The sequence below is a fragment of the Squalius cephalus genome, assembly GCF_949319135.1.
Source record: "Squalius cephalus genome assembly, chromosome: 6".
Lineage (NCBI taxonomy): Eukaryota > Metazoa > Chordata > Actinopteri > Cypriniformes > Leuciscidae > Squalius > Squalius cephalus.
The window spans coordinates 32,351,733-32,377,808 of NC_137127.1; the positions used below are offsets into that span (position 1 = coordinate 32,351,733).

Consider the following 26,076-nt stretch of genomic DNA (forward strand, 5'->3'; position numbering starts at 1 on the left):
AGTGCCCGAGCAGCCCCCAATGCGCTCAGGAATGCGGAGGGTGTGAGGGCCCCTCTGAGTCAGAGACCGACAGACGGAGCTGAGAGAGAGAGAGAGAGAGAGAGAGAGAGAGAGAGAGAGAGAACCAGTCTGTGATTTTATATGATATATTTTATATTATAAGCAATTATTTATATACTTTTAAAGAAAGTTTATATACTTTTACTTTTTTGTTTTTCAACTTTAAATTAGCAAGATATTTATTTTATAAACATTTCATTTATACACTTTTAAAGAATAGAATGTTTTTCAACTTTAGTTAAATTATCAAGATATTTATCTTATATTATATAATTGATATACTTTTAAAAACAGTATGTTTTCAAATTTAGTTTAATTATCAAGATAATTATTTTATATTATATAATTTATATACTTATAAAGAACTGAATGGTTTTTCAACTTTTGTATGAAATATACAACATTATTATGAAACCCCTTTCTCACTGTTTCTCACCTCAGGAATGTGGAGGGGGATCATGTTTCAGATGTCAGAGCTCAAATGTGGAGGGCGCGCACAGACAAAAACACACACACACACACGCGCGCGCGCCCATCGGCCTGCTGACACACACGAGCAGGGGCCTCTGGTTGAGAGACGGTGCTTTGAGAGGCGCTTCAGTAAACACTCTGTGATCTTTTGTATTACAACTTTAAACTCATTGCAATTTTTTTGTGACTCCATTTTATTTAAACTGAAATACTTGGTTCAGCGGATAGTTCTACATTTATTTCAACTTTTTGTGAGGTAGATTTTCATTTATATTATTTATTTTAATAATCATTTATATTCTTTTAAAGAACAGAATGTTTTTTTTCAACGCTTGAGTGAGATACACTTCCACAGTTTTTTCTTATCACTTTCACAGCAGCCCCGGATACGCTCAGGAATATGGAGGGGGGATCCTGTGACACCAACTTCAAAAGGCCAAACCTTCTGTCAAAACCAAGACGTATTATACCAGCTTCAAAACCCCAAACCTTCTGTCAATACCACAAATAATTATACCAACTTCAAAAACCCAAACCTTCTGTCAAAACCATGACATATTATACCAACTTCAAAAACCCAAACCTCTAGGGTTAGGAAGGTTAAAAGATCAAACTAACTGTCAAAACCACATGATCTAGGGTTAGGAAGGTTAAAAGGTCAAACTAACTGTCAAAACCACATGATCGATGGGTAGGAAGGGCAAAGGTTAATCCCTGACCCCTATACCGGAAGTTCAACTTGTCAAAAGGTCAAAGGTCAAAGCCATTAATCATTTTGACATAAGCACCAGCATAGTAAATACTAATGATATTACACAGCGCCTGAAAATAGTCCCCAGCTAGGTAACTTCCAATGTGACACTAAGTTTGTGTAGTTGCAGCCTGCAAATTAGGTAGTAGATTTACCTGTGCGATTAGTAATGGTTTAGTGTGTTGTAAAAGGCTGTGACAGTAAGTCGAAGGTGTACTCTTCCATCATGTTTCACAGAATACCAATGGAAAACAAGGAACGAAACAATCAATGGTTGGCTGCTCTGAACATAGATCTCAAAACACTGGTAGAATCAATCAAGAAATGGCGTGTTTGCTCAAAGCATTTTGGACCAGATGAATTTGGAAAACATGGACAGTATGGTACGGCGTCTAAAGGATATGGCCATCCCAACAATCTTCAGAGTACAGACAGGTCCAAGTGTATCATCATCACCCATGGCTGTAAGTATAACATTATTATTTTTAATTAGCTTGAATGACCAGATTGAAAAAAAAAACACTGCTGTTGTCTTTAGCTACCTGTGAAATGCAATCACTGAGGGCTAGGTTTGCTCTACCATTTGGCTTATACAGTATATAATGTTAGTAGTTTTGTAGTAGAGTTCTGGTGAGGTAGTGTATAGTTTGATTAAAAGAAACGTCTCGGTTACGGATGTAACCCTCGTTCCCTGAGTAGGGAACGGAGACGTTACGTCGGATGACGACGATTGGGGGTTTCGCTTAGAAGCCTATCACCTTCGAGTGTATAAAACAAGCCAATGGCAATGAAATGCCATGGGTCTGCAGAATTTGCATAGCGTATCTCCGCCCACTGCAGGGGGTATATAAGGAAGTACGCTGCAATATGCAGATATGTCTTCGCTGAGGAGTCGAAACTGGACCCAGGCGTTTTTCAGCGATACAGCGGAAGTGGCAGGAAGACGTAACGTCTCCGTTCCCTACTCAGGGAACGAGGGTTACATCCGTAACCGAGACGTTCCCTTTCGTGGTCACTCCGAGTTACGTCGGATGACGACGATTGGGGTTCCAGTCTAATCACGCCACCTCGGCTGTCATCCAGTTCCCTGCGTAAGTCTGAGCTCCCTGTTGTGAGACTAGCACGAACGAAGGAGTCCTACCTAACACAGGAATACCAAGTACACTGGGAAGCATATCTCAGGAGAAATATGCAATTACGCCCAACCATTAAGGGGGGGACTTGAGAGACACATATGATCCAGAGGGATGCATATGGAGGATCACTGAGGTGTCCAGCCGCAGGTGGAATATTTAAACCCCAGGGGTGGCAAGGTGGCTTGCCAAGGGAAAGACACACGCTCAAAAGAGACTTACAGTGGAATACACATGTGGGGGTCGCCCAGAGGGGGGACCATGCACATGGAGGCACCTAGTCAAGCGCAAAAGCTGCGTTATGGCAGATTGGCATAACTCAGGCGTTGACGTAACCAGTGCTGGAGGAAACTCAGAGCTTATCAGACTCACCTGAGAAGATAATCGCACGTATCCCGTCCGTGGAGAGGAATGGCGAGCAAGCGAAGACACCTGAGCAGAATCTAGTACTGGCTGGTTGAAGCGAGTACATGGGAAGAAACTGGCTCTACTCGGAGATTATAGAATCTCGCGAATGTGTTGGGTGTCGCCCAGCCTGCAGCTCTACAAATGTCTGATAGCGAGGCGCCATGCGCTAGAGCCCAAGAGGAAGCCACACTACGAGTGGAGTGGGCTTTCACACCAAGGGGGCATTGACGACCTTGCTGCTGGTATGCCAAAGCGATGGCGTCCATTATCCAGTGAGACAACCTTTGCTTAGAGAGAGCCTTTCCCTTCAGCTTCCCACCATAACAGACAAAGAGCTGGTCTGAGGTCCTGAAACACCGCGTTCTGTCTACGTAAGCACGAAGGGCGCGTACTGGGCAGAGCAGTGCCAAGGCTGGGTCTGCCTCCTCCAAGGGCAGCGCTTGCAGGTTCACTACTTGGTCTCGAAAGGGTGTGGTAGGAACCTTGGGCACGTATCCAGGCCGGGGTTTCAGGATCACGTGAGAGTTAGCCGGCCCGAATTCCAGGCACGCTTCGTCAACCGAAAATGCCTGCAGGTCCCCTACCCTCTTGATGGAGGCCAATGCAACCAGGAGCGCTGTCTTCATAGACAGGAACTTAAGCTCTACTGATTGCAAAGGCTCAAATGGAGCACTCTGCAGGGCAGTTAGAACCACTGAGAGGTCCCAAGAGGGTACGAGGGGAGGACGAGGAGGATTCAGCCTCCTCGCTCCCCTCAGGAACCTGATGATCAGGTCGTGCCTTCCCAGAGACTTACCATCAACCGCATCGTGATGTGCGGCAATGGCGGCAACATACACTTTCAGGGTGGAGGGAGACAGCCTTCGCTCCAACCCATCTTACAGGAAGGAAAGCACGACACTGATCAGGCATTTCGTGGGTTCTTGATGTTTAGAAGAACACCAGTTGACGAAGAGGTTCCACTTCAACGCATAGGCATGTCTCGTGGACGATGCTCTAGCGGAAGTGATGGTAGCCACCACTGCTGGTGGTAGGGTACTCAAACCTGCCTCGTCCCGTCCAGGAGCCACACGTGGAGGTTCCAAAGATCGGGACGGGGGTGCCAAAGGGTGCCCCGTCCCTGAGAAAGGAGGTCCTTCCTCAGGGGAATTGGCCAGGGAGGTGCTGTCACGAGGAGTACTAGTTCGGAGAACCAGGTCCGGTTGTGCCAATACGGGGCAACCAAAATGACCTGCTCCTCGTCCTCCCTGATCTTGCGCAAGGTCTGCGCAAGAAGGCTCACTGGGGGAAACGCATACTTGCGTAGGCCCCGCGGCCAGCTGTGTGCCAGTGCATCCATGCCGAGCGTGCCCTCGGTCAGGGAATAATACAGGTCGCAGTGGGACGAGTCGTGGTAGGCAAACAGGTCTACCTGTGCGTCCCCGAACTGATCCCAAATCAGCCGGACCGACTGGGGATGGAGTCTCCATTCTCCAGCGAGAGGCCGGAGCCGAGACAGCTCGTCGGCTGCCTGGTTCAGGTCTCCCGGGATATAAATGGCTCGAAGCGACCTCAGATGCTTCTGACTCCATATGAGGAGGTGGCGAGCGAGTTGCGACATACGGCGGGAGCGTAGACCACCCTGATGGTTGATGTACGCTACTGTCGCGGTATTGTCTGATCAGACTAGTACGTGCTGATCCTTGAGCAGCGCATGAAAGCGGTGCAGGGCGAGACGTACAGCCAGCAACTCGAGGCAATTGACATGTCAAAGGCGCTGGGGTCCTGTCCAGGAGCCCGCGGCCGCATGTCCATTGCACATGCCGCCCCAGCCCGTGGTGGAGGCATCTGTTGATACAACAACATGCCGGGAAACTCGTTCTAAGGGCACTCCGGCCCGTAGAAAATTGAGGTTCGTCCACGGGGAGAAGGTCTGACGGCAGACTGGAGTCACTGGGACTCGGAGCGTGCCGTGTTGCCATGCCCACCTCGGGACTCGGTCGCGAAGCCAAAGCTGAAGCGGCCTCATATGAAGCAATCCCAGCGGCGTTACTGCGGCTGCGGATGCCATATGCCCCAGGAGCCTCTGAGAAAGTTTCAGTGGAACCGCACTCTTGCCCTCGAACTGACGAAGACAAGTCAGCAGTGACTGCGCGCGCTCGCTCGTAAGCTGCGCACACATGGCGACCGAGTCGATCTCCATACCGAGAAAAGAGATCCTCTGCACGGGGCAGAGTTTGCTCTTCTCCCAGTTGACCCGAAGGCCCAGACGAGCTAGGTGCCGGAGCACTAGGTCCCTGTGTTCGCAAACCTGGTCTCGAGAGTGAGCTAGGATCAGCCAGTCGTCGAGATAGTTCAAGGTTGCGAACCCCGTGTTCCCGGAGGGGAACAAGGGCTGCCTCGACGACCTTCGTAAAGACGCGAGGAGACAGGGCTAGCCCGAAAGGGAGAACCGCATACTGGTATGCCCTCCCCTCGAAAGCAAACCGAAGAAACGGTCTGTGTCGAGGTAAAATGGAGACATGAAAGTAGGCGTCCTTCAGGTCGATCGCTGCAAACCAATCCTGCGGCCGCACACACTGGAGGATGTGTTTGGCCGTTAGCATCTTGAACGGCAGCCTGTGAAGGGAGCGGTTCAAGTCGCGCAGGTCGAGGATTGGCCGTAACCCACCGGACTTCTTGGGCACAATGAAGTAAGGGCTGTAGAAGCCGGACTTCATCTCGGCTGGAGGGACAATCTCGATCGCACCCTTCGCCAGTAGGGTGGCGACCTCCGCTCTCATGACAGGGGCATTGCCACCGACCATAGTGAAGCGGACTCCGCTGAAGCGGGGAGGAGATCGCGCAAACTGAATCGCGTAGCCGAGCCTGATGGTTCTCGCGACCCAGCGGGACAGTCTGGGAAGCTCTAACCAGGCCTCCAGAAAGTGCACCAGCGGGGTCATACGAACCACAGTTGTACCGTCGGTGGGGCAGCGAGGCGGAATGACTGGCACCGAGGAGGGTGGCATAGCGGCCCTGTGCGGGGGCACGGTCATTAACCGCGTCCTGCCAGAGGAGGCCAGGGGAGGGCGCGCGTCCCACGGGGCGTGCTCTGGCAGGGGTCTGGCGACAGAGGGGGATGAGAGGAGCGTGGCCCGTGGGCGGCGCGTGCTGTCATCCCGCACCTCTGGAGCAGAGGAGGACGGCAGTGGCGGGACCCGAGGGTGGCGTGCACTGCGGCCCTCGGGCTCTGTTGGCTCAGGATTGGGGGATTCAATTCTGTCTTTAACCACATTAGGGTACTGCTCGTCGTTGGACGAGCAGCGGGGAGTGGAGAACAAAAGATTCTCCCCCGGCCCTCCACCGGGGGAAGGAGTGGCCCTGCTACCAGCTCCTGAACAGAAAAGAAAGCCAAACCTGAGCGGCCCGTCTCAGGTGCGCCGCTTGGCCTGGCGTTTAGCGGGCCGCGGGGCCGGAGAGGGCTGTGGCGCCTTCCTGCGGCTTCCTCCACGACGCGGCCCGGATGAAGGCTGCTGCTGGGGCCGTGCGGGAGGGGCGGGAGCCGCGGGAGGGCGCCCTCGGCGGCGAGCAGGCTGAGGATGAATGTGGGGGCAGAATGTGCTTAATCGCCTCAGTCTGCTTCTGGGCGGTCGAGAACTGCTGGGCAAAGTCCTCGACTGCACCGCCGAAAAGGCCGGCCTGGGATATGGGAGCGTCAAGCAGACGAGTCCGCTCGGGCTCACGCATATCGGCCAGGTTCAGCCAGAGATGTCGCTCCTGGACCACAGCTGTGGACATCACCAGACCCAGGGAGCGCGCGGTCACCTTCGTCGCTCGGAGAGCGAGGTCGGTGGCGGCGCGCAGCTCATCAAAGAGCCCTGGGTCTGTCCTACCCTCGTGCATGTCACGAAGCATCTGGGCCTGATAGACCTGCAAGATGGCCATGGCATGCAAGGAGGAAGCTGCCTGTCCCGCCGCTCTGTAAGATTTCGCCACCATGGTGGACGAAAATCTACAGGCCTTGGATGGGTGCTTAGGATCACCACGCGATGAAGCGCTTGTCGGACACAGCTGCATCGCGACAGAACGTTCGACCGGGGGAATCCCAGTGTACCCACAAGCATCAGCCTTATCGAGGGGAGGAAAGGCGGAGAAAGCTGACGAACGATCACGGGAAGACAGGGGGGCCTTCCAGGACCGTGCAACTTCCTCATGCACTTCCGGGAAGAATGGTATTGGGGTTGGGTGGCGACGAGTGTCAGCGGCCGCTCCCAAAAACCAATCATCCAGCCGCGAGCGGACTGGATCAGGCGGCGGGGACCACTCGAGTCCAATGGCCGCGGCTGCCCGGGAAAGCATGGCAGTCAGCTCGGGATCAGACTCGGGCAATGCTGGCACGCCCGAGGGCGGCAACACAGCCGAATCCTCACTTCCCGAGGACTCATGCCCACCTTGTGATGCAGTGATCGACATTGCATCCTCTTGTGGAGCTCCAAACGAAACACGCGGGGCCTCCGTAGAGGGACCAGCGGTCTCAGTCTGAACGCTCGCGGGTACCGATGCTGAAGAGGGGTGTGTGGACCGTGGACGTGTCGGCGGTATGTCCCACACAGTCACCCTCAGGTCACCCCGGCCACCAGCCGAAGTACTAGCTCCCGGGGAGTCAGTAGATCGGGGTGTGGGTAGGGGGACTCTCGCTCTAGTGAGCTCATTGTGTCTCGACCGCAGCATGGAGATGGTCATGTTCCCGCAATGAGAACATGAGTCATCCACAAACGCTGCTTTAGCGTGATCAACGCCCAAACACGCCAAGCAGAGATTGTGTCCATCACCAAAGAACACATCGCAACCACAACCAGAAGTGCACGGGCGAGGCATCTTTAAAAAGACGTGCCGCGTGCAATGCTCTTTTTGTGAGAGGAAACTCCGCGGATGTTGAAGCGAACAGGGAGAAATCACACTTAACTGTCAGATCACTGAACAGATCAGCAGGGTAGTGTGCACTCGCTGAAATCGCCTTCACACCAACACCGGAGAGCTCGCTCGTCTCGAAGGATTTGAGAAGAATAACTCAGAATTTTGGCTTGCAGGAGTGGAGAAGTTCTCGGCTCCGAAGCGAAAACATATCTGCATATTGCAGCGTACTTCCTTATATACCCCCTGCGGTGGGCGGAGATACGCTATGCAAATTCCGCAGACCCATGGCATTTCATTGCCATTGGCTCGTTTTATACACTCGAAGGTGATAGGCTTCTAAGCGAAACCCCCAATCGTCGTCATCCGACGTAACTCGGAGTGACCACGAAAGGGAACTATTGTTTATCTACAGTTTCTGTGGTACAAAATACTAGTGATGTTACGTTCTGTACCGAGGCTTCGGAGTGTGTGTCGAAAAATCATCTCATTGATGACGTCCAAAGCCTTGTTTGGCATGACTAGTTCAGGAAGCGGTTCGAATCTTGTAAATTCCCAGTGCCGCCCCTGTTTAACTCAGCCACTTTGCAATTTTAGACTAATAATATTGCCCCTCCTGCCTATTATGAGCAAAGACTTGCTTTACATACATTTGATAGCCACATTCATTTCAAGCCAAAACGTTTATTACACCATTATGTTATATTATATGCTACATTTACTTAGAAGGGGGGAGGAGCTCTTGAATCAGTGCTCTGTCCCTGGTTTCAGAATTAGCCTTGCAAGCAGCCTTTTCCCAAAATGTAATTGTATGTAATATCATATTACCTATGCTATTGAAAGAAAAGGGTGTTGGAACTGTTTTTTTTAGCTTGCATCTCAAAGGTATTGCCACCATGGAATAACCTTTTTTTTCTGTCAATTATCAATCAGGGTGAGCTTGATGTACAGCAGGATCTACCTGAACATGAAGATTCCTTCAGCCTTTTTGCCGGTGTACCACAGTCAACCCCTCAGAAATCCAGACCTGTAAAAGAACTTCCAGCGGAGTTCAAAGTTCCGTTACGTTGCAGCTGACTAGTCCTGCACAGACAGTGACGTGCACAAAGCCATTTTCTGCCCTGGCACCCACATGGACACAACTGGTAGGACAAATAAACTTTTATTTGAAATCTCTATAATTTATAGGACACCGCATCTTCGTCCAGTGTCATGGCTGTGTGCAGTCCAGGGAAAAGTTTAATCTTTGATGTGAGTGGCCAAGTTATATGTCTGCTATCTATAATCCATGATGAAAATATTAGTAGTTTTTTCATCGTTCTGCTGACACTTATCTATAGTATTATGAAATGCAATCATAGAAAAGTCAGATAATTGTTTATTCAAATCATTTTCATGTGAGAACACCAATACTGGCTTGCAAATTTGAGAGGAAAAACTAAATATTTCGATGTTGAATTGTCAATAACAGGATACACACACATCATCTGTAATGGACATCAGTTCAACATCAGCCTTGGACATCAGCATGTGTTCAGAGCCTGCTGCCGATCCTGCTGATACCAGTTTAGTTCCATTCACAAGCCGCTCCACCTCTTCCACAGGAAGCACTTCAAGCAGCTCTGAACATCCCAGAGGATGGACGGAGAGAAAGTGGATTGTGAATGAGTCAAAACTCATGGAGCTCTTCCAGAAATGCTCCACTTGTGGAGCTTTGATCTCCGAGGCATACCGGACCATAACAACAATTGGTAGCAGAATCATTGTGAGCTGGAAATGCAACAACGGTCATACTGGACATTGGGAATCATGTCCAAACACACGTGGAATCCCGGAAAACAACCTACTAGCAGCAGCTGCCACACTTTTCACTGGTGCAATGTTTACAGACATTGCTGACAGGGCTGGGCTCTTGAACTTGCAGCTGCCCCAAAAAACAATATACTACAACATACAGGCAAGCTACCTCATTCCGGTGATTGAAGCAGCATACAAAAAGCAGGAATACATCATAAAAGCACGACTAATCTGCCAGACTCAGGATGGTGAGGGAGTGCAGCTCTACGGAGTTGGGAGGAGTGACAGCCCAGGCCATTCATGCAAATATACAACCTATTCCTTCATGAATGACTCGTCCAGTCAGATAGTTGTTTTTGATCTGATTCAGGTAAAAAAATGGACACAACACTTGAATCAATTTACTAAAAAGTTTTGTCTAAAATTTCATAATCTCTAAACTTGTTCCCTCTAGGTGTCCCAGGCCATGAGTTTCATAGCAATGGAACCAATGGGCTTAAGGAAAGTGCTGGAGAGGCTCTTGGATGAAGGCATTGACATCAAAGTGGTTACAACTGATAGACATCCATCCATCAGAAAATTGATGAGAGAGGAGTATCCTAACATCATACATCAGTTTGATCCATGGCATGTGGCAAAAGGTTTGTCTATTGGGCAGTAGAGCACAACCTGTTGATACTTATTGTGGGAATGTATAGGATTTTAACAATATTGATGCAATTGTCGATCCTACTTTATCGGTCTTATTCTCTATCAATTCTCTTATCAAATCCTTTCAGTAGTGAAGGTAGTCTACACAGGTTTTCAATATCAACACATAATGTAGCCTATGTTACTACGATGGCCATAATGGCATATTAGAATAAGGTAGACAGTGTAGGACTGTGCTGTCTATTTCAAATCTACTTTCAAACCGACCAATTGCCCATATCAATGCCCATTTAAAAAACATGCCAGCATTGATGGGAGGAATCAAGGTCAGATGCGTAATATTTCAGTAGATTGAAGGATTCGATGGACCCTTTTCACATTTCCGGGTTTCTCAGAAGCAGAAGTCGTCATAGTTGGGTAAAAATCTATAGCGGTGAATGAGAGAATACATTAAATATATTTTTTGTGTTTCCATTTGCTCAAATAGCAAATGAAATACTCCACAACAGTGTTTTCACAACTTTCAAAAACAGGAAAAAAATAGAGAGCAATTGATTTGAACAGCAGTCAGAAGAGAAAAATATGTAATTTTTACCGTCACTCCCATAGCCGCTGTATTAGAAACACCCTCACAACAGCGTTAACTATTTTTTTGTAATTTGATGCAGAGGTAATATTAAACTAAGTATAGTGGCATAAATGTACATTCATTTTTTTTTTTTTTTTTTTATTAAGTTTTCTGCAGACATATAAAGGGTGTTACTACAGATGTAAAATGAAACAAGGTGTCTAAAAGAAAAAGAAAATCAACAGAACAGTTCCACACAGCAATATAGACCCCCGCCCATCAACCCCTCCACCCTGCCCCTAAGGCCACCCGTAGCACTCACAAGTAGATAATAAAAAACGAAATAAATAAACTAGTAAATACATAGACGAGAAAGTATGTAAACAAAAAAAAAATATATATATATATATAATAATAATAATAATAAGACTGTCTCCCCCCTCCCCACAGAAGTCTAATCAGGAGGTCTTGACATCCCGATAAGGCCTTCAATAGTAGTCAGTACAGGGCTCCAAGTTTTATGAAATGATCTCAGCGAACCTTTAAGAGAATGTCTAATTTTTTCAAGGTGGATGCATTGCAATACCTCTCTTATCCAATCGTCATGTGATGGAGGAGAAGCATGATTCCATTTAAGGAGGATGGCATGCCTGGCCAGCAAAGTATTAAAGGCAATGACGCAGTGCGCTGTAGCTGGTATACATGTGATTGGGGAAAGGCCGAACAGGACAGTCAAAGAATTAGGGACAATAGTGTAATTGAGGGCCTGTGAGAGGGTTCTGAAAATGTCTGACCAATAATCTGATAGCACCGGGCATGCCCAGAACATGTGAAGATGATCGGCTGGGGATTGTCTGCATCTGTTACAGGCATCACTTCTGTTAGGAAACAATTTAGCCAGTCTGGCATTAGTGAAATGAGCTCTATGAAGCACTTTACATTGTATTAGGGCATGTCTAGCACAAATAGATGAAGAGTGAACTAAACTGAGAATGTTTTTCCACTGGTCATCGGAAATGTCAATGCCCAAATCATGCTTCCAGGTTAGCTTAAGGGAGTCAATCGGAGAAGGGGTTAAGGAGATTATTTTACCATAAATGGTTGAAATCAGTCGTCTTTGACCAGAGTCGAAGGTGAGAATTGAATCAATTTCTGATTCGGGTGGACGATTGGGAAAATGGGGAAATAGCTTTTGAATAAAGTGCCTCACTTGAAAAAAACGAAAAAGATGACTATTAGGAAGGTTAAATTTAGCTGATAAAGAAGAGAAAGAGGAGAAGACTTCGTTTTCATACAGGTCGTTTAGAGTAGAGAGACCCTTAGCTGGCCAAATATCAAAGAAGCTGTCTGAAAGGGACGGGGAAAATAAGTGATTATTTGAAATTGGCATATGAATCGATGCTCTATGTAGATCAAATTGTTTTCTGAATTGATGCCAAATCTTAATAGTATTAATAACTATTGGATTGCTCGAGATTTTGTGTACCCCAAGGGGAAGCTGGGAGCAGATATTAGAAAGTAAAAAACGAGAGTAAGATATCTCTATATGCACCCAGGGCGGACTAGAGGCACAACTTTTAAGGCCAACCCAATATAGTAATTTATGGATGTTACATGCCCAATAGTAGTATCGAAAATTTGGCAGTGCTAAACCCCCTTCAGATTTGGGAAGCTGAAGAACTGACTTCCTGATGCGAGCTGGTTTGTTATTCCAAATTAATCCATTCAATTGCTGATCTAAATTAGCGAAAAAGGATTTATTAATTAATGCAGACTGGAAGATGCTGGAAAAGATACAAAAACTTAGGCAGAATAACCATTTTAATAAGGTTTGGACGACCTATTTCAGAAAGGGAAAGGGAACTCCACCTAGCAATATCTGACTTGCATTTTTCCAAAAGTGGTGTAAAGTTCTTAAAAAAACAAGTCTTTAAGCGAACCGGTGATAAATATCCCCAGATATTTAAACCCATCCAAGGCTAACTTAAAGGGGAATGAAGAATGAGGGAGAGATTTAGCCAGTTGGTTAACAAAAAATAACTCGCTTTTTTGAAAGTTTAACTTGTACCCTGATAGGCAGCCAAACTGTTCTAGAACGGATAGTATAGGGGGAAAGAAGCTATGGGGTCGGAGACTTATAATAACAAATCGTCTGCATAAAGGGAAAATTTATGGACCAAGCCATGACGTGTGATGCCTTTAAATGCATCGTGACTTCGAAGCCAGATGGCCAGGGGCTCAATAACTATATTAAATAACAAAGGCCCCCGTTGAAGGAAAAAGGGTGGCGATCGAACACCGTTGGTATATACCGATGCAGATGGGAAAGCGTACAAAAGCCGTATCCAAGAAATGAGTTTGGATTCAAAATTCAAACCCGAATTTTCCAAACACAAAGAACAGGTATTCCCACTCGACCTAATCGAAAGCTTTCTCCGCGTCCAATGAAACTATGACTTCAGGGGTATTAGATGAGAGAGAGAAAATAATGTCAGGTAATCTCCGAGTATTGAAGAAAAAATGCCTATCCAATGTAAAGCCTGTTTGATCTAATGAAATTATGGATGGCATTACATTTTGCAGGCGGAGAGACAGAATTTTGGCTAGTATCTTAATTAGTAATCTAGTAATCTTAATCTTAAAGTAGTCTACATTTAACAGAGAAATCGGTCTGTAGTTACCGCAGGAAGTGGGATCCCTGTCTTTCTTCAAAAGCAAGGATATAGAAGCCATATACAGCGTCGGTGGGAGTCGGCCTTTTTTAAATTAATTATTGTACATCCTCACTAAAATTGGGACTAATAAAGTAGAATATGCCTTGTAGAATTCAACTGTAAACCCATCGGGGCCTAGGGATTTCTTATTTTGCATTGAGTTATTTGCTTCTTTGACTTCTTGGGGGGAAATGGGGCTGCCCAATTCCTTAGCCAAATCTTCATCAATTCTAGGAAATATTAAAGAATCTAAGGGACTGGGGAACATTATCGAAGCTGAAGACTGCTCAGTGGTATAGAGGTTAATGTAAAAGTCTAAAAAAACTCTGTTGATTTCAGATGGGTCTGCAGTAAGATTACCACTAGGGGACATAACTCTTGGAATTAATCTAGAGGCATTGGCCGCACTGGCCTGTTGGGCTAGAAGTCTACCCGCCTTATCGCCATGTTAAAAAAAAAACGTTGCTTAGATTGCTGCAGTTGTCTCTCTACAATATGAGTCATCAGGAAATCATATTCTGATTGTAGCAGAAGTCGTTTTTTGTAAAGGACAGGTGAGGGAGAGACGGCGTAAGTTTCATCAAGTTTGAGGAGTTTGTCTAGGTTATCCTGCCTTTTAGTCCTTTCAGCCTTACGCATATGTACGAAGTGAAGGAAATAATCTGACCTTGAACAAAGGCTTTAAGGGCTTCCCATAAGAATCCACTGTTGACCTCAGGGGTATCATTGAATTCAATGTATTTACTAATTTGAGTGGCCACAAAGTTCTCAAACTCATGATGCGCTAATAAATGAGAACTAAATTTCCAAAGTGGTGGGGAGATAACACTAAGAGGAAGATTAATATCAAGCGAGGTGGGGGCATGGTCCGAAACAACTATGGGGTATCCATCTAGTGGTAACCAGATGCAACAATTTATTATCAATCAGGAAAAAGTCAATCCGGGAAAAGGTTTGGTGTGGCGGAGAAAAAAGAGAAAACTTTACTCTGGGGGTTTTTAAACCTCCAGGGGTCCGAAATTCCTAGATGAGATGAGCAATTAAACACTACTTTAGCAGAATTAGATAGATTAATTTGCTTGGAAGACGACCTGTCGAGAATTGTGTCTTGCACTAGGTTAAAGTCGCCTCCTATCAGTATATGATGATTGTCGCTATTTGGGATTTTAGCAAAGAGATTGATGAAGAATTGCTCATCGTCCCAGTTGGGAGCATAGATAGAGACTAGGACTACTGAAAGGTTCTGTAACAGGCCCGATACTATGACATAACGGCCATTGACATTCTAAATAATATGTGTTGGCTCAAACAATATATTCTTGGTAATAATAATAGCAGCCCCTCTAGCTTTGGCCGAGAATTTCGAGTGAAACACATGACTCATCCAAGGCTTTTTGATTTGTTGGATATCTGATGTTTTAAGATGTGTTTCCTGTAGAAATATAATATCCCCTTTCAAATGTTGCAGCTGTGTCATTACCTTACCAATCTTAATGGCCTTATTCATTCCTTTGGTATTCCATGAAATCAGGCGCACACCTTTACTCATCCTTGACGTATCAACAGCCATCTAGAACGATGCATAATGTTGTAACTGGAACTGCATGGCCTTCTGCAATGGGCACGTCTCAACGCTTTACAGCGATACAAGACTTCCAACGTCTCATTCCCACCATCTTTGAACGTCAACCCCCCCTTTTGTAATGAAAATTTCAAGTGAACAACGAATGGATCATGGTCCAACCCAGTCCTGAGAAAAAAAAAAAAAAAAAAAAAGATGACAAACAAAAACCATAAACAAACAAAAATATATACCATATATATACACATATATTTATATATGTATATATATGTATATATATATATATATATATATATATATATATATATATATATATATATATATATATATATACACATACATAATACTGGTATATAATATAAGTAAACAACAAAAATTAATGTACATTTGCCAAGAGAGGAAAACAAATATATTTGTCAAGTCAAGTCAAGTCAAGTCATCTTCATTTATATAGCGCTTTTAACAATGTAGATTGTCTCAAAGCAGCTTTACAGAGATAAATGTATAATTTAACGTAAGATTGTTTTGGCTTTATAGCGGTTCTTTAATAAAGTTATTTTCCAGCTAAAGTTGGTTTTGATTGATTCGCTTCCGTCGCAACGACCATTTGTTATTAAATTAGGGGCCGCCAAGACAACACCATTCTCTCTACACAAACTTTAAACGCGATCCTGTGAGAAACGCTGATGGCGTTCAGATGCGCATTAAGAACGGGTTCAATAGTTATGTGCATTTGAATATATGTGTGCAGGTTTGGAATTCCCTACAAACCAAGCCTAAACAAATTACTGGTGTTTCCTTATAGTTTTAATTCAGAATTTTATTTTAATTTATCAATTCGGGGTAGATACGCAAATTGAGTTTTCCCGACGACGCTTTATCTGTAGAGTGGGAAAGGGATCCTCCATAGGGAGAGACTAGTTGGCACTTCAGCACTGCGTTGTCATCGGGTCCAGGCGAAGGGCCTTCGTCAGATCTGGAAACGGCCTGGATCCGGCAGGCTGCGGGAAAACCTCGGGATAAACACAGACACTAAAATTAGCGTAGATGCCATTCTTCTCATGATGTAACAAGTACATCAGGATTTATGGGAAGTGTTCCCGGTTCCAGCTGACCTAATCTATGCAGCCTAATATTGAATTATAGAAGTCTATAATGTATTATGTGAACGCTAGGTCAAAGAGATGTGTCTTTAATCTAGATTTGAACTGACAGAGTGTGTCTGCTTCCCGGACAATGTTAGGAAGACTGTTCCAAAGTTTTGGTGCTAAATAGGAGAAGGATCTACCGCCAGCAGTCGATTTTGATATTCTAGGTATTATCAACTGGCCGGAATTTTGAGATCGCAATAGACGTGAAGGAGTATAATGCGTTAAGAGCTCGCTCAAGTACTGCGGAGCTAAACCATTTAGTGCTTTGTAAGTAATCAGCAATATTTTAAAATTGATGCGATGTTTAATAGGGAGCCAGTGCAGTTTTGACAGAACTGGGCTAATATGGTCATACTTCCTGGTTCTAGTAAGAACTCGAGCTGCTGCGTTTTGAACTAGCTGTAGTTTGTTTATTAAGCGTGCAGGGCAACCACCCAGTAGAGCATTACAATAATCTAGCCTTGATGTCATGAAAGCATGAACTAATTGTTCCGCATTTGTCAATGAGAGCATATGACGTAATTTAGATATATTTTTAAGATGGAAAAATGCGGTTTTACAGATACTAGACACGTGACTTTCAAATGAAAGATTGGTATCAAAGAGCACACCCAGGTTCCTAACTGACGACGAAGACTTAACAGAGCAGCCATCAAGTGTTAGACAGTATTCTAGGTTATTACGTGAGGACGTTTTTTGTCCAATAATTAGAATCTCTGTTTTTTCAGAATTTAGAAGTAGGAAATTACGAGTCATCCAATTTTTTATATCAGCTATGCATTCTGTTAATTTAGTGAATTGGTAAGTTTCGTTAGGTTTTGAAGAAATATAGAGCTGAGTATCGTCGGCATAACAGTGGAAGCTAATTCCATGTTTCCTAATGATATCTCCTAATGGTAGCATGTACAGAGTGAACAGCAGCGGTCCTAGTGCTGAGCCTTGTGGTACGCCATACTGAACTTGTGATCGATGAGACATCTCTTCATTTACTGCTACAAACTGATAACGGTCAGATAAGTATGATTTAAACCATGCTAGTGCAATTCCACTAATGCCAACATAGTTTTCTAGTCTATTTAAAAGAATGTTGTGGTCGATGGTGTCAAACGCAGCACTAAGATCGAGTAACACTAATAGCGAGATACAACCACGATCGGATGATAAGAGCAAATCATTTGTGACTCTAACGAGTGCAGTCTCAGTACTATGGTATGGTCTAAATCCGGACTGAAAATCCTCGCAGATATCATTTCTTTCTAGAAAGGAACACAGTTGTGAAGATACTGCCTTTTCTAGTATCTTTGACAGAAAAGGTAGATTCGAGATCGGCCTGTAATTGACTAATTCTGAAGGATCAAGTTGCGTTTTTTTAACAAGCGGTTTAATCATAGCCAGCTTAAAGTTTTTTGGTACGTATCCTAGAGACAAAGACGAATTAATGATATTAAGAAGAGGATCTATGACCTCTGGAAGCATCTCTTTCAGTAGCTTAGTCGGTATAGGGTCTAACATATATGTTGTCGATTTAGATGATTTAACGAGTTTAGTAAATTCTTCCTCTCCTATAGCAACGAATGAATCAAATTTTTCCTCAGGGAGACTACAATGCACTGCCTGATGCGATACTGTAGTAGACAGTTGCATAGTTATAATTTTCTCCCTGATATTATCAATCTTATAAGTGAAGAAGTTCATAAAGTCATTACTGCTGTGCTGCTTGGAAACTTCTGTGTTTGAAGCTTTCTTTTTCGTTAGTTTAGCCACTGTTTCAAATAAATACCTAGGATTATGTTTATTTTCTTCTAATAGGGTTGAAAAATAAGCAGATCTAGCAGCTTTTAAAGCCTCTCTGTATGCAATCGAGCTCTCTTTCCATGAAATGTGAAATACCTCTAGTTTTGTTTTCTTCCAGTTTCGTTCCATTTTTCTGGCTGCTCTCTTAAGGGCCTGAGTGTGCTCGTTGTACCACGGCGTTGGATTATTTTCTTTAATCTTCTTTAAGCGCAAAGGAGCAACAGTGTCTAAAGTGCTGGAAAAGAGAGAGTTAAAAATTTCTGTTGCAATATCAAGTTTTTCTAAGCTATCCGGGATGCTAAAATGATGAAACTGATCAGGAAGATTATTAATAAAGCAATCTTTAGTGGCAGAAGTGATAGGTCTAACATATTTGTAACACGGAGTCGGCTTTGCAGCCTTGGCTAAATGTAATTTACACGAGACTAGATAATGATCTGAGATGTCATCGCTCTGCTGCAGAATTTCAACGGCATCCACATCTATTCCGTGTGATAATATTAGATCTAGAGTATGATTACGACAATGAGTAGGTCCTGACACGTGTTGTCTAACTCCAATTGAGTTTACAATGTCTTTAAATGCCAAACCCAATGCATCTTTTTCATTATCGATGTGTATATTAAAATCACCAACAATTAGTACTTTATCTGCAGCCAATACTAACTCTGATAGAAAGTCCGCAAATTCTTTGATAAAGTCTGTATGGTGCCCTGGTGGCCTGTATACAGTAGCCAGCACAAATCTCAAACGCGATTTATCATTTATACTATATATTTTTACATTAAGCACTAACACTTCAAAAGAATTATATTCGAAACTTGATTTCTTAGTGGTTTTGAAAATATTACTATAAATTACAGCAACACCACCCCCTTTGCGTTTAAGACGAGGCTCATGTTTATAACAGTAATCTTGCGGGGTGGACTCATTTAAAGTAATGTAATCGTTTGGTTTTAGCCAGGTTTCTGTCAAACACAGCACATCTAGGTTATTATCTGAAATCATATCATTAACAATGAGTGCTTTTGAAGTAAGCGATCGAATATTCAGTAACCCAAGATTTAGCATTTGCTCATCTGTATTATAGCTGTTTTTTATTTGTTGAACATCAATTAAATTTTTAACCTTAGATAGGTTTAAACATTTTTTGGATTTCCAAATTCGGGGAACAGACACAGTCTCTATATGATGATATCTAGGTGAAAGAGGCTCTATGTGATGGGATTTATCTGACCTGGGTGACGCGAGGCCGCTAGCAGACGGTCGGTTTAGCCAGTCTGTCTGCTTCCTGACCTGGTGCCCAATTTGTTATGTTTGAGCTCTAAGACTATGAGCCATATTACTAGAGAGAAGAGCAGCACCATCCCAGGAGGGATGAATACCATCTATTTTCAACAGGTCAGGTTTGCCCCAAAAACTTTTCCAATTGTCTATGAATTCTATATTATTACACGGACACCACTCAGACAGCCAGCGATTCAGTGAACACAATCTACTGACTATCTCATCACTCCTGCGAACAGGAAGGGGGCCAGAGCAGATTACAGTCCTTGACATCGTACTTGCAAGTTCACACACCTCTTTAATATTAATTTTGGTGATCTCCGACTGGCGGAGTCGAACATCATTAGTGCCGACATGAATAATGATCTTAGAGAATTTACGATTAGCATTAGCCAGCACTTTTAAATTTGCTTTGATGTCAGGCGCTCTGGCTCCCGGCAAACATGTGACTATGGTCGCTGGTGTCTCTATTTTCACGTTCCGTGTGATCGAATCACCAATTACTAGGGCACAATCAACAGAATTCTCAGTGGGTGTTTCACTGAGCGGGGCAAATCGATTTGTTATGGTAATCGGAACGGAAGAGTGGTTTTTAGATCCGCGACTAGAGCGATCCCTCACCGTCACCCATTTGCCTGGCTGCACAGGCTCTACTTCAGCTGGAACCGCATCATGTAAAGAGTTCACGCTAGGCGCATCCAAAATAGTATCTAAAGCTCTAGCACTCTTACTATCCTCAATTAAGGTTTGGATGCGTGTCTCTAATTCTGAAATCTTCTCTGTCAGCCTAACTGACTCCTTGCATTTATCACATATAAATCCTATATTGCCAGCAGAGAAGCCTATGCTAAACATGTGACATGAAGTGCAGGTGACAATAACAGGACAAGACATTACTCACCGTGTTTGTTGACTGATTATTACTTACCTGAGCTTTTATTAACTCAAAGGCGCGAGCGAAAAATAAATAAATAAAATAGCTGAGCGCACGGGTGGCGCGTTAACAGGCTAGCAGTAGCGAATTAGCGTGTTGTGCTAGTAGTAACGGAAGCTAGCGATGTCAGTCTGAGATGTTGGGTAAGCTGTATTTAGTATAAGTATAGTATTTAGTATAAACTACAACACTGCATGAAAAGACTCAAATCCGGCAAAATACGGGCATGGTAAACTCCTGTGTAATTTGATGTTTGCCGGATGTATGCGGGAAAAAGCGGATCAGAGTAACATGGAACAGTATATTTCCAGATAAACCCGGAAACCTCACATATGCGGACATATACAGGAATCCGTGAAATTTCACGGACATATACAGCTGAAACACTGCTGGGTGTGAGAGGACTGACAACTGTTAGGTGTGAAGACCTTTCATATGTTAATGACTGACACTAAAGGTGCTGGCTGTTCTCAGAGGGAGGGGTGGCCAGGGAGGACTTCAGGGTTGAGAATTATCTCTGGATTACTATAGGCTACAGCAAACAAGCTTTTTGTACAGAAAAATAAATAAATTCTTAAGGACCTGAAACACAAAACCGACGTCAAAGAACTAGCAATGACTAAAGCCGACTCTAGGGTTGACTCACGTCGCCTGTGTCAGGGCCTTAAAACCACTGCATGAAAAAAAGTCTCTTATTCAAATATTTTTTATAAAAACAGGACAAAATAAACACCCAGTCTGAACATATACGTTCACAAAAACATCTGAATATTTAATGAAATAAACAAAGGAATTTAATTAATGCTGGGAAAAAATTAATCGCATCCAAAATAAAAGTTTGTGTTTGCATAATATATGTGTGTGTACTGTGTATAATTATTCTGTATGTATAAATACACACATATGCATGTATTTATTTAAGAAATATTTGCATGTATATACTGTATATACATTTATACATAATTGATATTATATATAAATATAAATAATTTAATAAAATAAAAAAAATAAAAAATCTTAAATATATACATGCATATGTGTGTATTTATATATAAAAAATAATTATACACAGTACACGCACATATATTATGCAAACACAAACTTTTATTTTGGATGCGATTAATCGCGATTAATTTTTTTCCCAGCAATAAATTTAATGGAACAAATAAAGAAAAATGAACCAAACATTTCAGAATATCTCAAATTATATTGTGAAATTTTACAAATTGCAGACAACAACAATTGTCACCTTTTTTACAATTGGCTTTTAGCTTGCTTAGTTGGGGACATTTAATTTAATATTCAACAATATTATTGATCTGCCTGCGTTGACACTATTATATGAGATCTGAACTGAGCTGGACGATGATATCACGGTTTTCTCCAAAGTGGCTATATATATACACATTTAAATGTATTTATTTATTTATACAACAAAATGAATCACCACTGAACTGACTTAAGCTGGACTGTGAAGCTATTTTCTTCTGGAAACAAACTGTCTTGCATTACTTTCCTGTTATCTCTGTAAAGCTACTTTGAAACAATCTGTATTGTAAAAAGCGCTGTATAAATAAAGGTGACTTGATATTTATTAAAAAGGTAGATGGAACCTGAGCTTTTCTACTCCACTGAATTGAAGACCGAGGTCACTACAGTTAAAATCTCTTGCTGAGTTAATCCACCTTTAAACTATTAATGTCTATGAACAAATATGTATTTTTATGTTTGTGTGCCTCAGCATTTCTGAGTGAACACCGCTGGTTTACTCACTATTTTAAAGTGTACTGTCGATCACGTGATATGACGTCATGACGTGCAGCTGACGTTACCTGAAAAATCTGTCCAAGATGGCTACCCTCTTGAGCGACGTGTATCAAGAATGAAACAACTTGTAAGTAAACCAAAACACTTCAAAACTACTTTGCTTGTTGTAATATTGTAAGAATATTATATTACACGTGATATTTGACTGTTAGACGAGGCTATTTTTAAGTTGCAAGCGCGGTGCCGCAGGCGCGATTGCCGTCAGTCCGCCTGCTAGTTGAAGATAATATCCTGTGTACTGTTAATGTCGTGGCAGGGCAATAATGTTAACGTTAGTCAATAACTCTTTTCAGCAAGCGATAGTCCTTCTGTTTTTGAGTGTGTTGCTGCTGTTTGTGTTAAGCGCCCTGCTCTGGCAAGTTCAATGCGATGTTATCTACATGCACCCAAATGAGCTAGTGGCTAACGTTTAGCAGTTACATTAACTTTTACTCAAACAAAGTTAAGGTTATGGACATAATAGTTACCGAATGAACTATGCAAGTTTTTATTAAACCCTTTACAAACGTCTTTTCATTATAGGTTTAAGTGGAAGGAGTGCAGTGAGCATCCCCAAAATCAAGGTGACTCAAATGTTAATTTAGGCTGTAACTATTTTTCACCATTTCTTTTATTTGGAGCCTAATTCATTAGCATCAATCAAACGTCTCTTAAAAATTAAATATCTTGCTGTCTGTTTTTGTGTGCGTGCAGACCTACATTGTCACCAGAGAGCAACTTTATCGGTAAGTTACATTCACTTGAAATTTTGTATCATTAATTTGTCATTAAAGAGGTTGATTGCATAATTTGACTGGTTTCATATTGATTGTTTTATCTGTGCAGGTGAAGGACTTCTTGGGGAAATGGCCGGCTCTTCGGATTGAATCACAGGTAAAACAGACTCACTTCTCTTTTCTGCCACTCTTCACACATATTTCACTGCCAAATTTTTTATATGTATCACATTCAAGTGGAACAGCAAATGCCACTATTCACTGTGTGTAAGAACTATCACTTTGCATGTGACCATGTTGCTCAACAATGTATTTTCACGGAACATGTTGCATCACAAATGTGTTTTCTGTTGCAAATCGAGTATTAGTCTTTTTATATAATTATTTTTGTTTGTTTTTGTAGCTTTGTGCTGAGTTCCAACGCATCACAAACGTCAACATACGGAACCAGTTCTATGCTGTGCTTGACCAACACACACCTGCACTGGTGGCCTTGTATAGGCAGAAGGCGGCACGAACCGGTAAGATATCAGAGGCGCTGAGTGACATCTTAAAGACTTATGAACTGATATGTTTTGTCTCTTATGTTTACTGTGATGGCCAACTTATTCAAACTGAAAATTCAGTTTTGTGGTTCTTGCAGATTGTGAATCCATTTAAACGCTTTTTAATTTCAAACTTTACAGGAATCCGTAAAGCGCCTCCATAATTCAGAGAACAACCCACACAAATACGATCCACAAACCGGGTAAGACTGCGTATTGTATACTGTAAATGTTAGTTTAATCTACTACTATATGGATTTGAAATACTAAAACTGAATTTCATTAATGATGCCTGCAACTTTTCCCCCCAGAATAAATTCATCACATAACCTGGCTGTGACCACTTACCTCTTCGAAGAATTAAGGACAACTTTTACAGACGTTGACCCTGAATGTGCAAAAGGTAATCTTAAAGATGTTGTAATCATTTTAATGTCCTCTGTTTTACTTAGTTTTATTGGCATTACATTTATTTATGATTTATTTAACAGGTTGCAAGACGTATTTTGAGACTTTGCAGAGGAAGTATTCTTTGGCTCAGCCTGAAAAGGCCCAGAAAAGAAACACTATGAAGAACACTGCAAAGAACCGTCAAAGAAAGAGACAGGTAAGTTAAGAAACTGGTTAAGCAGTTTTTTTAGTTTTTGTTCTTCAGAATGTAACTATCCTCCTCTCTGTGTTTTAGTGGTTAAATTACTGTCATGTTTGCAGATGCTGGAGACCATGTCCAGTGTTGTACAAACCAACACAGAAAGGGAACTGTGGAAGACTGCAACAATAGAACTGATGTCTGATGAAGATGCTATTGTTGATGGAAGGCCAGTGTGGATGCTGAGGTCTCCACCAAACAGAACCACAGAGTTATCTGCTCTCTGCCAGGTACTACAAACCAGACTAGAGGCTGACCCACGCTACGTCACACCACCAGTGCATCATGGCAGTTTGAAAAAATGAATATTTACATATATACACTTTAATTTCTATATTTATTTATTGATCTCGTTTTATATTGTATACTTTGTATATTTGTTCCTTTTTGATGTGCATGTTGCTGATCTCCACGTTTTGTATTTTATTCCTTTACACCTTTGTTAACATTTCTTTTTCCCCATTCATTTTAATGTATGTTTATAATGTTCTTTGGAATGTTCATGTTATATTTGTTTTTGTTCCTTTACATTTTCATCCCCTCAAATATTTTTGTTCCCCCATTCCTTTTTAATGCTTGTTTATAATGCTCTTTGTAATGTTTTATTTACCTTAATAAAAATGTCAGACTTTCTCATTGTTCTTTGTGTGTGTTTTTAAAATTATATTTGAATGTATTAAAATTGGGGTAAGGGGGGTTTAGTGTATACTGAGCAATATCTTCATAGCTGGCCTATAACCAATCAAATCACTGTGCAATAAGGCCTAGGGTGGGTTATGTTCTAAAAGTAACCAATCAAATCACTTTCCTGGGTTTTCAATGTGTCCTGTCCTCCAATAGTGGTCTGGGTAATGGGAGTGGTTTTAAAAGAAAAGGACCAATGGGGGGGAAGGCCAAAAGGTGCACAAAGGTGTGAAAATGTTCTCTTGAAAAAACCTTTGAGGGATTACTTGCCATGGCAACAAATGGCTGTAGCACGGAAGTATACGTCCACAACATACATCCGATTTGGTATCATTTCGGATGTATACGGACATATACAGACCCATGGAATTTGAGCTATCCGGCCAGTATACTCCTGGATTCTTCCGAATTTCAGCAGTGTATACAGGAGTATACTGGTCCGGATACACCTCTTTTCATGCAGTGCAAATTGTAGTGAATGATGGTTCAAAACAAAGAAATACGAGGCTAAGACGGAGCTTAGCACCGAAGCAAACAAACTCACAGCAGGCAGAGAGGCAGACAGGAGCAATCGATCAGCACAGGAGCAATCGATCATTTGTATACTCTTTATAACCATTTTCATGTATATTCAAATAGGCACATACTATAAGCACCACTACTATAAGCACCACTGCAAATTTTTACGAGTGAAGAATAGGCGTGGTGCAATAGAAGGCGCAAAACACAAATCCATTTAGGATAACACTTGTATTTTGTCCAGCCTGTGACTTAAGAACCAAACAAAATTAATAAAAAGAAAACAAGTGTAATAACCAAGTATTGCCTGTCATACAATGTGCATCACACATAAACTGTAGGCACTACAGCTGTAAAGCTAGTCTCTCAGGCACTGGGTGTGTAGTGGCTAAAAAGTGTTAAAATAAAAATAAATAAAAAAACAAATAAAAAAAAAACCTTACAGACACCTTAGTCTGTGGCTAATGGACTGACCAAAAAAAATTTGTTACAACAAAATGTGTATAATAACCACAAGCACCAGGCCTAACGAATGGAGGAGAGGGAAGAGAGAAAAATAATAATAAATAAATTAAAATTAAAATCGAAAAAGTAATAATAATAATTTGGTACGCCTGTAAGTGTACATTGATCTAAATTTAGAACTAAATCACTGAACTAAGTGGACACAAGGGTGTATACAAAACAATACCTCCATAATGCCAAATAAAAGACATCTAACATTATAGATCTAGAGTAACCACTTTCATATGTAAAGTTATGTATAATACGCACATCTAAGTCAATATGGAATCCAAGCATTTAACGAATACCGCTTCTTGAGTCAGTCGATCCAGTCATGAGTTACTCCACAAATCACTTCGAGTTTAGATCTCAGTCAGCAGGACGAATAGATGCAATGTAGTCCTTGGCTTCAGTGACCGATGCAAATCTTCTCCTCTCACCATCCTTCGTTACGAT

General features: G+C 42.6%; 1 protein-coding gene across 1 annotated transcript; it reads left to right on the plus strand.

The window, feature by feature from the left end:
- Window positions 1-908: 908 nt before the first annotated feature.
- Window positions 909-25,516, plus strand: LOC307160460 (uncharacterized protein C14orf93 homolog). Its single transcript, XM_079874593.1, has 13 exons — window positions 909-1,746; window positions 8,632-8,843; window positions 9,170-9,865; window positions 9,950-10,136; window positions 21,918-22,070; window positions 22,526-22,566; window positions 22,697-22,728; window positions 22,829-22,876; window positions 23,123-23,240; window positions 23,406-23,467; window positions 23,576-23,667; window positions 23,756-23,871; window positions 23,976-25,516. Exons 9-13 carry the CDS (start codon window positions 23,175-23,177, stop codon window positions 24,216-24,218), a joined length of 579 nt encoding a protein of 192 aa, XP_079730719.1. The 5' UTR covers window positions 909-1,746; window positions 8,632-8,843; window positions 9,170-9,865; window positions 9,950-10,136; window positions 21,918-22,070; window positions 22,526-22,566; window positions 22,697-22,728; window positions 22,829-22,876; window positions 23,123-23,174; the 3' UTR covers window positions 24,219-25,516.
- The last annotated feature ends 560 nt before the right edge of the window (window positions 25,517-26,076 follow it).